The sequence below is a fragment of the Anser anser genome, assembly GCF_964211835.1.
Source record: "Anser anser genome assembly, chromosome: 4".
In the NCBI taxonomy this organism is placed as follows: Eukaryota; Metazoa; Chordata; class Aves; order Anseriformes; family Anatidae; genus Anser; species Anser anser.
Window position 1 is genome coordinate 10,902,493 of NC_139724.1, and position 14,873 is coordinate 10,917,365.

The window sequence follows — 14,873 nt, forward strand, 5'->3', positions numbered from 1 at the left end:
TTAAAAGAGTGCTTAATAAATGGCCTGCTGAAGGAGGTAATTCACGCTATGGGGGGAGAGAATAAAAGTTTGAATAACAGTATGGGTGTTCTGATCCTTGATACTACATAAAATCCCCCTCAACATACTTATAGCCACAGTTTAATCGCATCTTTGTGTTTCTGATGATTACAAACTCTTTTCATTCTATAGTGGTGTTGTGGTTTAACCCGGCTGGCAGCTAAACACCACACAGCCGTTCGCTCATCCTCCCCCCTCCCTCTCTGGGATGGGGGAGAGAAACGGGAAAGTGAAGCCGGTGAGTTGAGATAAAGACAGTTTATTAAGACAGGAATATAATAATAACAATAATAATAATAATAGTGATAATGATAATAGTATTAATAATAATAATGTGTAAGAAAACAAGTGATGCACAATGCAATTGCTCACCACCCGCTGACCTATGCCCAGCCTATCCCTGAGCAGCCGGCCCCCCACCCCGGCCAGCCACCCCTATATATTGTTTAGCATGACGCCAGATGGTATGGAATACCCCTTTGGCCAGTTTGGGTCAGCTGTCCTGGGTCTGTCCCCTCCCAGCTCCTGCTGCACCCCCAGCCTGCTCGCTGGCAGGACAGAGCGAGAAGCCGAAAAGTCCTTGGCCTGGTGTAAGCACTGCTCTGCAACAATTAAAACATCAGCATGTTATCAGCGCTCTTCTCATCCTAATCCAAAACATAGCACCCTACCAGCTACTATGAGGGAAAATTAACTCTGTCCTAACTGGAACCAGGACAAGTGGTTACTTGGATTACCAGTAATAACTTTCACAGTATCACAGTATCACAGTATCACAGATTTCTAGGTTGGAAGAGACCTCAAGATTATCGAGTCCAACCTCCGACCTAACACTAAGTACTCCACTAAACCATATCACTAAGCTCTACATCTAAACGTCTTTTAAAGACCTCCAGGGATGGTGACTCCACCACCTCCCTGGGCAGCCCATTCCAATGCTTAATAACCCTTTCGGTAAAGAAGTACTTCCTAACATCCAACCTAAACCTCCCCTGGCGCAACTTTAGCCCATTCCCTCTCGTCCTGTCACCAGGCATGTGGGAGGACAGACCAACCCCCACCTCTCTACAGCCTCCTTTAAGGTAACTGTAGAGAGCGATAAGGTCGCCCCTGAGCCTCCTCTTCTCCAGGCTGAACAAGCCCAGCTCCCTCAGCCGCTCCTCGTAAGACTTGTTCTCCAGACCCCTCACCAGCTTGGTCGCCCTTCTCTGGACTCGCTCGAGCACGTCCATGTCCTTCCTGTAGCGAGGGGCCCAAAACTGAACACAGTACTCGAGGTGCGGCCTCACCAGAGCCGAGTACAGGGGCACAATCACTTCCCTAGACCTGCTGGCCACACTGCTTCTTATACAGACCAGGATGCTGTTGGCCTTCTTGGCCACCTGGGCACACTGCTGGCTCATATTCAGCCGACTATCAACCAATACTCCCAGGTCCTTCTCGGCCAGGCAGTTTTCCAGCCACTCATCTCCCAGCCTGTAGCTCTGCTTGGGGTTGTTGCGCCCCAGGTGCAGGACCCGGCACTTGGCCTTGTTGAACTTCATACAGTTTCTCTGCATAGTACTTGCTCTCAATCATATTCCTCAGTTAATTTCGGTATATTTTTTCCCCAGCTACTGACAAACTCATTTGATTGCAATTAAAAGTTTGATGTCTCATATATTTCTCACCAACTTCTTATTTATTTGAAGCAAGTGCTATATGTCTGAGCAGACATGTGTCCCCCTAATATGTACTATTATGTTACTATCTATATGTACTATTTCCTTCTGTTTTAGAAATATGCATTAACATAGTTTAAGAAAAAAAGAAGTCTTGGTTAGTCAAGCTAGTTAAAGTACACATTTTTCTGGATTAAATATCTGTAAACAAACAAACAAAAATATGTTTAAGATAATGAATAGAAGACATTAAGATAAGTTTCTCTAATCCCTCTAATAAGAGAGAATTGTTATTTTGAAAAATCAGGTGATTTGAAAACCACCTCTGAACCACAGAGATACAAGCAAACAACTTCAGGAGAAAGCTTTTCATGCGCTCCTAAGCAGCATTTATATTGACAATTAGAATGTCAGAGTGGTGTCAACAAAACACTGGAAACATCAGAAATGGAGGTTATATGAGAAACAGCAAAAGGCAAGGCTTTGTGCCTTGATGCACCTTTAAATCAACAGGAAATTGGGAACCCGCAACTGCAGCCAGTTTCAAAGGCCCATCAGCACTGTGTGAACACTGTGAGCAGTGAACATGAAAGGTCTTGCACTCTCCCTGAATAAAGCTTTATTTATCTTGATCCTGCCTCCTTCAGGAAATTACTTGAAATTACAGACCATTATCACAAATACTAGTGGCACTATTGTCTTAAAATGTTAATTATTACTGAAAGCCAGAATGTCCCACTGAGGAACAGGAGACCTGGGGCCTTGAATGCAGACATCTTTGCCCATACTTTAAGACCACTGGGGGGTATCACACATATGGAACTGCTGTCCTCCAGTGGAAAAAAATATCAATGGCTAATTAGCAATATGCATAAAAATTTTTGTGGCAAAGGCAAGTTTTGGAACTAGTAATTGGTAGGCTATCTTGCTTTGATTTGCAGTTATATTGCATGACAGACATGGCTGGAAAGAAGAAAAATTCAATGTTTCAATCTATTGTAGCATCCTCTTATGTAGCTCAGACAAGTGGAAATAGAAATAAAGTGATTATTCCAATTATCAAAGGCTTACAGGAATATATTGAGCCATATGAAATTTACCTTCATTTAATCAATTGCTTGAAATTAAAACTGTAGGAAAAAGGAACAGAGTCAAAAGCTGCACCAAGTTCATCCAACCTAACTGCAGCTGTGCATGGAAGCAGTGTATACTGAGCAAATGGGGACACATTTCTCTGCCCAGTCTGTGCTGACAAACACCAATTAAGACCTCCAAGGGACCTGGATTAGACTTGAAAACAACAAGAGTGACATTTAAATTGACTTTGAATATCATTTATCTATTGTTTAGGTTTACAGAAACACACTGCCCTTTGCTTTTATCCTCTGGCATTTGTCCGTTACAGTACCGTGCCAGAAGTGAATTGTTCAGTTAAAATCTGAAACAAAAGGTATTGGTTCTCTGAGTTACAAAAATTAATCTTTTTAAAAGATGATACTTGTTAATAGAGGACATCGCTGTGATTCAGTGTCTGTTTAATTCCATTAAGCATTCATATTCCCAGTGCATTTCAAGTTTGCCCACAAGCACATTTTCACTGAAACCTCAGTATTTTTCTTTATAAAATAAAAATACAAATAGATTTCATTTCTTGGTTTTGCACAAAATTACACGTGTATAGATTTTTAGTTGTTTCATGAGTGAAACTAGAGATATTTCCTTTAACTTAAGTCTTTGGGGGTCTGTGTTTGGTCTGTCAGATTTTTAATGATTTGAGAGAAAAATATGTTGTAAACTCATAATTTCATCATGGGATAACATGTGTATATAACCTGAAATATGAGCAATACAGTGTTTAATGAAAAAGAATAATATTAACTATATGGCATTTCGGTTTCATGAAAATATATGTATTTCCTACATGTCTTAAAAATCAAATAAAAGAAGCACTGATAAAAACAAAAAGTAATTATATGCCAATACTCATATCCATATAATCTCAGTGAGGTAACTCAAATTGCCAAGATGTGATTGAAGAAAAAGTATTTGAAAGTGAAAATAAACAGAAAACAAAGTTCAGTCACATTGACAAATACTACCGCTTGCATATCCTCATTTATTATTACATACAAAAAGTGCTAATATCTAATTAGCCTTTTCTATGAATTCATTTAAGGGATATTTGTGATAAATAATATAATACTAACTAAAGTAATCAAAGAATGCTTAAATAATCAGGGCTGGATTTTAAATAACAATAGATAAATAAAACTTTTCATTTTCAAACTCTCTGCAAATTCACCATCAATACAGAATAATCATGATTCTGTGTGAATTGCCTAGTTCACAACATACAGTGCAGAAAATAGGCAACATTTTTGGTAGGTTTTATTAGCACCTTTGCAAGCAAAGGTTCTGTACGTTTTCAGACTGTTCCCAGAAGCAAACTACAGGCCTATGTATTTCATTTAGATCCCCTTCTTCCCCTCAATTATCATATATCTTCACTTTCCAAATGACTCTCAATGCCTAAAATTTACTGAACTTTGACCAACAGACTAAAAGTTACACCAAAAAAGCTGCTGGAATTATATAGTCCTCATAAATCAAAAAGGCAGGAGCTTGAACTTCAAGAGTGATCTTGAGACTACAAAAACCTAGTAAAAGTGGAATGTATAAATTCAGAAGCAGATTTAAATCTTGGTTTAAGTAGGACATACTGTGTAGATGTGTTACTCAAATAGTGTTTATAATGCAAAATTGTCTCTATTAATTTGAATCCAAGAACACTGCAAAAACACCAAGCAAGCCTACCAGTGGGGTTACTCAGTCATTCAACTATTAGTCCACCCATTAAATCTATGTCCAGTTATATCAATGTTTCCAGTTCTTTCTTCTCTAAGAAGCTCACTGTTCAAAACAAATCGATTTTTAATTATTTTAAATCAAATTCCATTTGTGCTTTTACAAAATATAATTCTACAGTAGGTAACATAACAAAGCTATAACCCCACGTGATTACCGTAACTGAGCCATGATCCTTTTACGTTGGCTTAATTGACGCAATTAATATCTAATTTTATATCCCTCATCTTTTACTTTGCTAATAAGTAGGGAAAATCCATTAAGGTAATATAATTATACAGGTTGGAACATAACAGGGAAGAAATGATAGTTCGTTTAGGTTTGACCTCTCAGTAATATACCTTGGAGATGGCATGCTACGAAGCCACAGCTTGCAACTATTTAGGACCACATCTTATTTATGTTAATATACACCCTGAACGCCTCTGTGTAAACTTGTGAACAAGGTATGGAGATCACCTTAGCAAGTTCAAATGTTAGCACTCAACACAAGAAAATTTTGTGCATATTAATCCAGCTTTCCAAAGTATTACTTTAAAAAGAAGTTTTGCCACTTCCTTTTTTTGAATAATATCTGACATCATTTTACAGTCTAAAGTTGAGGGGAAAGACAAAACACCTCCTTTAGCAAAAGAACAGCTTATGCAGAAAATTAATTATGTTTTCATTAGTGAAAATGCTTATGCTGTTCAACGGTTGTTGCAGAGACACTGCAACAACTGAAGAGCCTAGAAGTGGTCACACAGAAGAAACTTTTTTTTTCATGATTTTTTTTTTCTCATTCTAAACAATTATATTTCTAGGTACACTGCAGCTTACGGAGTTATCAGGACTGTAAATTGTTTCAAAACAAACCTTAAATAGAAGAGACTGGCATCTCAAATGGTGAATGAGATGTGTCATCATCAGAATCAGCTGAATTATATTCATTTTCATCAGCTCCAGAATTGGTAACTTGCATTTAAAGGGGACATTTGTGTGAAGAATAATGCATAGAAATACATTATTAATGTTTAACATGTGTATGTATAAAAGTGCATAAGCTTATGAACTCACATTCACATTTATTTTTCTGAAAAAGAAGTTGCAAGACATAGTTTTCCACCATTACCAACAGTAGTTTATTTTCAATAGCTCTTTGATGAAATTTTATTCTGCCAAATCCAAAGTGTAAAAGTATATGGACTACTCAACCTACAAGCCAGTGATGTTCAGAAATGTATTAGGAAATTAGAAAAATATGCATCTAAGCGAGCAGCTTTAGGTTCTTGCTACTTTCTCAAAACCAAAAGAAAATCAGCTAGCCATAAACCAGTCTGTGCATAACGTGTTTCTGAAGGCGACATCAATATTGATGAATTATGGTTTGGATACATAGAGCTAGAAAAATAAGGAACAATGAAAGTACATGTTTATCCATTGGTGTTTACCATTGCAGGGGTGGAAACTACAACTGAGCATCAAGCACATTAAGATATACTGTTCACAAACACAATAAAATCTAAGCAATGCAGTTCAGGGGTTCTTCAAAATGAAACTCCATAGCAGATGTTAATCCACTCAAAATATTATGGGATTGAGGCCACGACCTAAGAATAATAATAAACCTGTAGAGTATTGCCTTCTAAGCCAATAGGAAAGACAGAAAGTCTTTGTTCCAGAGCATTAGATAAAATGTTAAAAAAAAAAAGAAAAAAGAAAAAGAGAAAAAGCTTCCTGTATGAATCTAATTCATATCTAATGACAAAAGAAAAGAAGCAGAAAAGATGTTAATCTAAAGGAATCTTGCTATGACAATGGACAACACAGAACAGGTTTGAAAACACACATACATGTTTCCAGAGAAATGTGGCACTGTACCTGGTGATGTAGGGAATTTCCTTCACACAGTGGTAATGATTACACACACTGTAATCAAGAACACAAGACATGATGAGGGACAGATAGAAGAAAAGAAAGAGAACGAATGAGAATGATATCAAAACACATGAAACGATGACAAACAACTTGAAAACTTCATGGCAATACTGACGGACCCCTTCAACCTAGTTCTGAAAACTCTAAACTAAGCTGATCACAGCACATACTTTTGCAGATCTCACTCTAACACTTGTTTGCTTTATGTTTAGAACTGCAGCAAATAGAGACTGGTCTTCTGTGAATATAACATTTCAGTTGATATTATTGTCCGTTATTGGAGTATTACAAGCTGTGGTAACAAATTCCACCACTGTCACCAAAAATTTGTTGTTGTTGTTGTTGTCATCAAGTATCTGAACCAATACATTGCATTAGGTTATGAACACATGGAGTGAGATGCTTAACATTTTTGCAGTCACTGAAGAGGAATCTCAATTGAATTGCTATGAGAAAAGCCATCCAACATTTATCTTAAAATTCCAGACAAGGAACAGATAAATGTTTTTCCTCTTTAGTCTCAGTATTAATAGACAACCTCCACCTGAAAATGGTCTACTGAAGGCAGGGGGAGCAGGGATGGGAGGCAAAGGGAGGGGACTTCTGAAATCAGTTTTGTCAGCAAGGCCTGAGCAGAAGCAAGACTGTTCACAACTCCCATATACAACCTTCCAAATGATATACAGTTAACCACCAATCTTAATCAGTCATTTTCACATATTGTTTTAATTACCCGCGTTAGAAAAATATAGGATTCACATTTTTTTAAGTTACATTGGTTAATTTAAATAGTAAACCCAATTGCCAAGGTGTTATCAGAGAGAGGTGGAACACCTCTCTGATGAGGACACGCTGAGGGAGTTGTGGCTGTTCAGCCTGGAGAACAGAAGGTCCAGGATGACCTTACAGCAGACTTCCAGTACCTAAAGGGGGCCTAAAGGAAAGTTGGGTAGGAGCACTTTGTCAGTGAGTGTAGTGTTAGGACAAGGAATAGTGGCTTTAAACTGCAAAAAGTGGTAGATTTAGATTAGATCTTAGAAAGAAATTATTTACTGTGAGGTTGGTGAGGCATTGGAACTGGTTGTCCAGAGAAGCTGTGGATGCTCCCTCCCTGGAAGTGTTTTAGGCCAGGTTGGATGGTGTTTTGAGCAACCAGGTCTAGTGGAAGGTACCCCTGTGCATGGCAGAGGGGTTGGGATTAAATGACCTGTAGGGTCCCTTCCAACCCAAACCATTCTATGATTCTGAGCTTTATAAGATCACTGCTAAAAGCCATCCATAAAAAGAGATACAAAATAAATTATAAGGAACAGCTGTTATTTTATATTTTTTTCTATATATATGTTTCTTTAACAGTAAATAGCCAGCTTGTTAACTGTGGAGGGAAGGAGCATTTACATCTTTAACTGCAATGCCCTCTTCTGCATAGGAAGTAGGCAAAATGAAAGAAGCTGATGGACTGAATTTCTGGACTCACAATAAGAGATACATTTAAAAGAACTGGGATCCTAGCATGTTTTTGGTATTTAGAATACAACTTCATTAGAAACTAAAGATTTAAATATTACTTGGTTTCCTGAATCTTTGAATAATCTTTTCTTGTTCTGACCTTTTCAGTTTCTTAGAGAGGAAAATATTAGCCTAGGTATTGTTTAAAAAAATGCTAGTACATGTCCACAAAATAATAATTCATTGAATTGGGACTGCTTTGGTTATCATTATTGCCTGTATATCATCTGTTTATATCATATATTATTGTGTGTGTATGTATTGTATGCATAGTATAAGGGACATGCTTTAGAGATAGGACTCGGTATGTCAGGTTGATGGTTGGATTTGATGATGTTGAAGATCTTTTCCAGCCTAGATGATTCTATAAACTGTTTACTTCTACATATTGTATATTCTGTGCATGCACAGATCATGTATGTATTTTCTGAGCAGTACTTAATGATAATTTGGAAATTAACATAAAACTTTTGACATGTATCCTTTAAGCTGACAAGCAAGGGAAAAATAAATTCAGTTAAACAATTCTATTTACTAAGAACTAAGTTTGTATCTACCTTATCTTACGCATTTATAGAATCATAGAATCATAGAATATCCTGAGTTGGAAGGGACCCTTAAGGATCATCAAGTCCAACTCTTGATACCGCACAGGTCTACCCAAAAGTTCGGACCATGTGACTAAGTGCACAGTCCAATCTCTTCTTAAATTCAGACAGGCTCGGTGCAGTGACCACTTCCCTGGGGAGCCTGTTCCAGTGTGCAACCACCCTCTCTGTGAAGAACCCCCTCCTGATGTCAAGCCTAAATTTCCCCTGCCTCAGCTTAACCCCATTCCCGTGGGTCCTGTCACTGGTGTTAATGGAGAAAAGGTCTCCTGCCTCTCGACACCCCCTTACGAGGAAGTTGTAGACTGTGATGAGGTCTCCCCTCAGCCTCCTCTTCTCCAGGCTGAACAGGCCCAGTGACCTCAGCCGTTCCTCGTACATCTTCCCCTCCAGGCCTTTCACCATCTTTGTAGCCCTCCTCTGGACACTCTCCAACAGTTTCATGTCCTTTTTGTACTGTGGTGCCCAGAACTGCACACAGTACTCGAGGTGAGGCCGCACCAGCGCAGAGTAGAGCGGGACAATCACCTCCCTTGACCTACTAGCGATGTACATTTTATGTATTCTTTTTAAGGAAACCATCTTTTAAGTAATACGTAGGGCTTTTGGTTCATGTATTTTACTAGTGTAGTTTAAACAGCATAACTAATGAAACTGAGAAACCAAATACAACTTAAGTAACCATTTAATGATGAAAAATAGCATCATTTTTCCTGTTATTCAGCTGATTTATGTGAAAAATCATTAATATTATTTTCAAATTAATTTAAATTATGTTCTAAATCACTAATAATTAGATGATAAACTGAAATCCTATGTTTCAAAGCAAAATTGCTATATACTGTGCAGCCTGACTGCTGGCTCAAAGAAGAGAAACACTGGAATTGCTGCAAGTTGGCTCTTTTATGTAACCATTCTCCTTAGTGCATCATCATAGCTTTCAATTACAGAGAAAATAAGTCTAAAAATAAAACACAGAACTAAAACATAGATGCACACAAAAAGTTTTGTTCTAAAGTCACATATAAATCAAAGGCCACAGCAATACATGAAGTTCAAAGACGTAGAATGAAACAGCAGTTGAATCTACTGGTACAGGCAGCAAAGTTCCCACATTATCCCACCTTTCCAAGCAGTTTCATTAAAATTGTAAAATTTGTCAGTAGTTTCAGTTACAGATTTTGCTAAATTCTAGTACAGATCGCATGTCAAGAAAGCCATGGTTAACTGATGGAAGATAAACACCTTCTAATACTAATTGGATACTGCTAAGGACTGAAAGAAAATCTTAAACAAATGGTGCTTAACCAAGCTGCCTGTAATTGACACTCCATAAACTCTTTTCAAAAAGTCTACTGAGGACTGACAGAGGAAAACCCTCATCATGAATAAAAATAATTCTAGTTGCAAAACACCAGAACCAAGATTCAAATTCAGCAGCTTCATATCACAGGTTGTCCCACTGAAACCACCCAATACTCTGTCCCAGCTCACTTGGCTACAACCTGTACCTGACAATGCAAGCACAGGTGGATTCACAGTTGTTTAAAGACACATACACATTCACAGCCCTAGGTTTTGGGTTTCACCTTAGATTTTTTTTTAACATTTTAATAAAATGATGAGACTGGGGAATAATTTAAAGAAGTGTCCATTGATCCCCCTACTCTTCCTTCTATTTCATGGGGACTGATATATCTGTATTCCCACATGGATATGCCAGTGCTCTAAAGGGGCTGGCACATTGCTTTGTCTGCCATTGAAATTCATTCATGGAGATGTTGTGCCATTTAAGCACTGCTTTTAGTAATCAGAAGGAAGACTTGGAAGGCAATTATTACTCTCTCCATGCTGTCCTACAAAGTCTTGGGACAAATTGTAGTAACCGTTGAGATGGGCAAGGAGACTTATTAAGGTGGTGAGCATATTAATTTCGAGCATATTAATTTTAAGCTGGCTCCCAGGTATGTACTGTGAGTATTAATTAATAAATAACTGCTTTATAAACCTAGGTTGTGCATATAATGTGTATATAAATTAAATAATTTTTAAAAAGTTTGTAAATCTATATGAACCCCTAAAAAGACACAAAGCAATCCGCCCACTTTAATGAAATCATTTTTAACTGAAACAGAAACAAATACATGTCTACCACTAAAATCTATGTAAATTCAGTTCTCCCCGATTTTTTTTTTTTTTTTTCATGGAACTAGTTGTCTGAAAATATGAGATGGATTTCTGGAGGTTTTTGTTTGTTTGTTTGTTTTTGTGTGTGATGCCCTTCAATTTTGTCAGTCAGCAGTGCTCTGTGTTCAGTGCATCAAGTGGCAATGTCTTTCATTAACTGGATAAACTCTTACTTCATGTCACTTCCTGTTCCTTTACATTGATTTCCACCTGTTTGCCTATAAATTACTTCAGGATCCTTGTACTGTACCCTACTTTGTAAACTACTTTTCACAGATAAAATCATAAAAAGTGTTTTTCTCAAAAAAAAAAAAAGATGCTGTTTCCTGTTTTTTGAATTATTCTTTTCCCTCTTCATGAATTTAATCAACACTATATCTCATGGTATGTCTTAATTTGAGTGGTTCACAATTACCTTGGCTAATTCTCTGTATTGGGGAAGAAAAATGTTTTTGTCTGCAAACAGCTAATAACCACTTGGAAAATTTTAAGAATTATATATAAATTATAGATAAAATAAATGTTATTAAATAATTCCTTGATATAAATAGATTTCCTGACTCTTTATAATAACCTAAAAATAAAAGATACAACCCTAAAGAATTATCTAATATATGATAAAATAATTAATAATCTCTCTCCAATGGAGCATGTATAATAAGTCTTTTGGAATGAAAGGGAATACTTATGATTATTTCTATGATGGTTATCCAGCGTCCAAGTACTATGCATTAAATCATTTGTCAACAAATTTTATATGGCACTGTAAGAGTGTAAGAGAGAGGGATTTATAGGAAGACTGGGAAAACACTCAAATCAGTAAACTTTCATGGGGGTTAACTCTACATGTAAAGATAGCACAGAAACAGAAAGCTAAGAGAAGGAATTTGTGAGTTTGGCTTTTATGAAAGTTTTGAATGCTTGGGGAAAGTGTCAGGACACAATTTAACAGAGGTAGACTCATGAGGGTTTGAATCCAACCTTGAGAATGAGAATGAGGCTTTTGCATTTAATTCTCAATGCAAGGGATCAAGAATTCCAAGACAATAACTTCTCATATATATCATGCTCAAGCACATTACACCATGAGTAGACATACTGATTTTGATTAATCAATCCATTTACTTCCAGTCATTTTGCTGACTGGAAAAAGCTTCCTTTCTGAACTAATTATTTCCTCATTTTATTTGTTTTATTAAATAAAATTAAGTAGGAATGCTTTGGGTATCACAGAGATTCATGCACAAGATACCCTGTATTTAAGCATAGTCACATACTCAGCAAAACACAGCAGTCATCCAACTGTCCTGTAAAACAAGAGTTGGATGCCTTGGTACATTCAACAAATTGCAAGAGAAGCAAGCAGTCGTCATTTATACACGACTTGGCAAGCACCTGCATCCAACAGCTTCTACAGGGCCCAGTTGGAAGCCACAAGGTCTGCTGACATCACTGTATTAAAATCATATCTGAAATTTAAAGCTTTCTTAGCTGCTTTAACACGATAGTGACTAACATTTCTCTGGAGTTGTTCTGGCTGAAGAAAGAAAATCCCTTTATTTCCTCATGAAACCTCAAGGCTACTACCTAAATTCATTGGTACACTGCAGAAGCTTTTCAAGAGGGTGAATTATTTTGCACAGACTTATAGGGATTTCATTTCACCAGAATTATCCCCTACACCCACTTAACACTAGTATATACTTTTCTATTGAAATATTCTCACCGTATAAAACCTAAATGGGAGCATAATTGCAAAATGCTATCCACTTTTTCATTTTTTATCAACCCAAAGGATAAATGTGGAATGATATCTATCATTCCTTCATCCCAAACTGTTACTCTTATAATTTAAAAGAAAAAAAAAAAAAAGTTATACCATCAAAAATAAAACTAACTAAAGAAAGGGTAAAGAAAGTTGCTGGTAGGATTCCATTTGGAGCCCAGTATATATATATATATATATTTTTTTTTTTAAATTAAGTTAATGCTAAATGCCATTTTTTTTCAGAAGCTCAGGATTTGTCAGTGTGGCTAGACCCTCCTCTATGCTAAATCTTGCAAAGTGTTTAAAACCACTAAAATTTTCAGCAATAAAAGCCTGGTAAAATTATGAAAGATGCTTTTAAGATACTCTGATTACCCTAAGCTAGAGTAGCGGCTAGGAGCTATTGCAGATGCTACTGTTTATAACAGGCTTGTGGCTTATATTAAATTACTCAGGGGAAAAAGAGCAAGCTGCAGGAGAACAGTTTTCTTCCAACTTCCCTAATGTGTGAACCAACTGCAGACCTACCTAAAATTTGTTTTTCTTTTTTTTTTTTTTTTTTGATTCCAAATGTCCAGTAGAGCTTTTTGGCCATTTTGAAGAATGTGTAAAAGTATGAAAAAGAAACCAACTCTGTTCCACAGCGGAATGATCTCATGTGAGGCAAAGAGGCAAAACAATAAAAAATAAAATAAAAATGGTGCAACAATGGAATGATATCAAAATTCCTGGGTACAGGAGAATCCAGCACATCAGACTGAATGTCTGAGCTTCTGAGAGGTGACTTCACCTGAAGCAAGGGATGTTCACCATCTCAATATACCTTAAAAAATTGGTCCTTTAGAGATTTTTGTATTTTTTGTTCTAAAGAAAATTCCTAATTGGGACTGATTAATATAATGGGGGCACAAGGGATCTTAATGGACAAATTTTGCACATTTAACTTGTAAATGTGTCTAAAAATTCAGCTTGCAACAATTATTTAATCATCTCTAGTACATGATCTTGCTTTATTACTGTGCTAATGAGTTCAGCATAAGTAAATAAAAAAGTTATTGCTCAGAAATAATGTTTCACATCTCTCTCTGAGGATGCTGATCAGACAAGAAAAAAGTTCTTTCTTTGAACATTTTATTTAATTTATGTAATTCCTTCTGGAAAGCTCTCCCCTTCCTATATTTATTCAACCTTACTACAGCATAAAGTCCTAGTTATGATTTTTAAGTTATGATTTTCTTTCAGGATTTTTTGATATTGTTGTATTGGTCATTGATCTTGCATAATTCATATGTAATAAGATTGACCTCAAAGTTGTATGTTCTTATAACTATGAAAAAAAGCAATAACAGAGAAAAAAAAAAAAAAGCTGAGAGCCTCATTGGCAAAACTGAAAAGATTATTTTTTTTCTTGCAGATGCCTTCCAAAAGATCATACAATAACATTCAGAACTATTATTCAATATCAATAGAAGCATCATGCTTATGTATATTTAAATAATTGCTTAATTCTTGTGACATTTCAATTTACATGTGTATACCCCACATTCTCCATTGAGATCAGAACACGTCAATTAGTTGAATCTGAAAAACTACATGGTTTTATGTACTACATCATGCCCTATTATTAGCTTAGTGATTTTACTGACGTAAAATGTCATAAAGGACACATTTGCTTTGTTACTGATATATATATGCACACACACACTTATGATTTACCTTCCAAATTTGGGCTTAGGCAAAAGCAATCTGGGGTTGCAAAGTCTTTTGAAGGCTACCTAAGTTTCTCTTACTTGAAAAGAGTCAAGGTCTTTTATTTCATAATATGTAGCAGAGATTTGCAGAAGTGCAGGTACAAATTCGAGCCCTTATTTTGAGATTTCCTACTGAAAATCATCTGTGAATTATGGCAATACGCACTTTGTACCATCTTGCTAATTCTTCTGTTCAGACTCACAGCTAAGCAGAAGAGTTTGCAACGTGAAAGTTTCAGTAACAGGCAATGTCCAAGAGTTCGAACTAAATAGCATTTCCATCCTCGATGATGCTGACAGTTTATGAGCTGTCGCACACACAGAATATACTGCACACCTAGAGCATGCTCAGCAGAATTATTTTAAAAGCATGCTAGATGTACAGCCTCAGTGTTATGGAAGTCATGGAAACCATGACATACAGCTGATCCCTTTGAGCAGGCAAAAATCTCACCCAGAAAAAAAAAAAAAAATACCCAAGGCCATACAATTCTTCCATCCCTGGAAATATTCAAGGCTATGATGGATGGGGCTTTGGGAAACATGA

General features: G+C 36.6%; 1 protein-coding gene across 10 annotated transcripts in view; it reads right to left on the reverse strand.

Moving 5' to 3' along the window:
* CCSER1 (coiled-coil serine rich protein 1) overlaps positions 1 to 14,873 on the reverse strand; it is a 735,828-nt gene that overhangs the window by 80,492 nt on the left and 640,463 nt on the right. Inside the window, exon 11 of one of the 10 annotated variants that reach the window (XM_083833059.1) lies at positions 1,594 to 6,494. The exons of 8 other annotated variants lie outside the window; for them this stretch is intronic. In XM_083833059.1, the coding sequence (XP_083689185.1) occupies positions 6,469 to 6,494 (26 nt within the window). In that variant the 3' untranslated portion in view covers positions 1,594 to 6,468. Of the gene's footprint in view, positions 1 to 1,593; positions 6,495 to 14,873 lie in introns of those variants that run through there. One more of the 10 variants, XM_083833060.1, reaches the window with a different exon arrangement.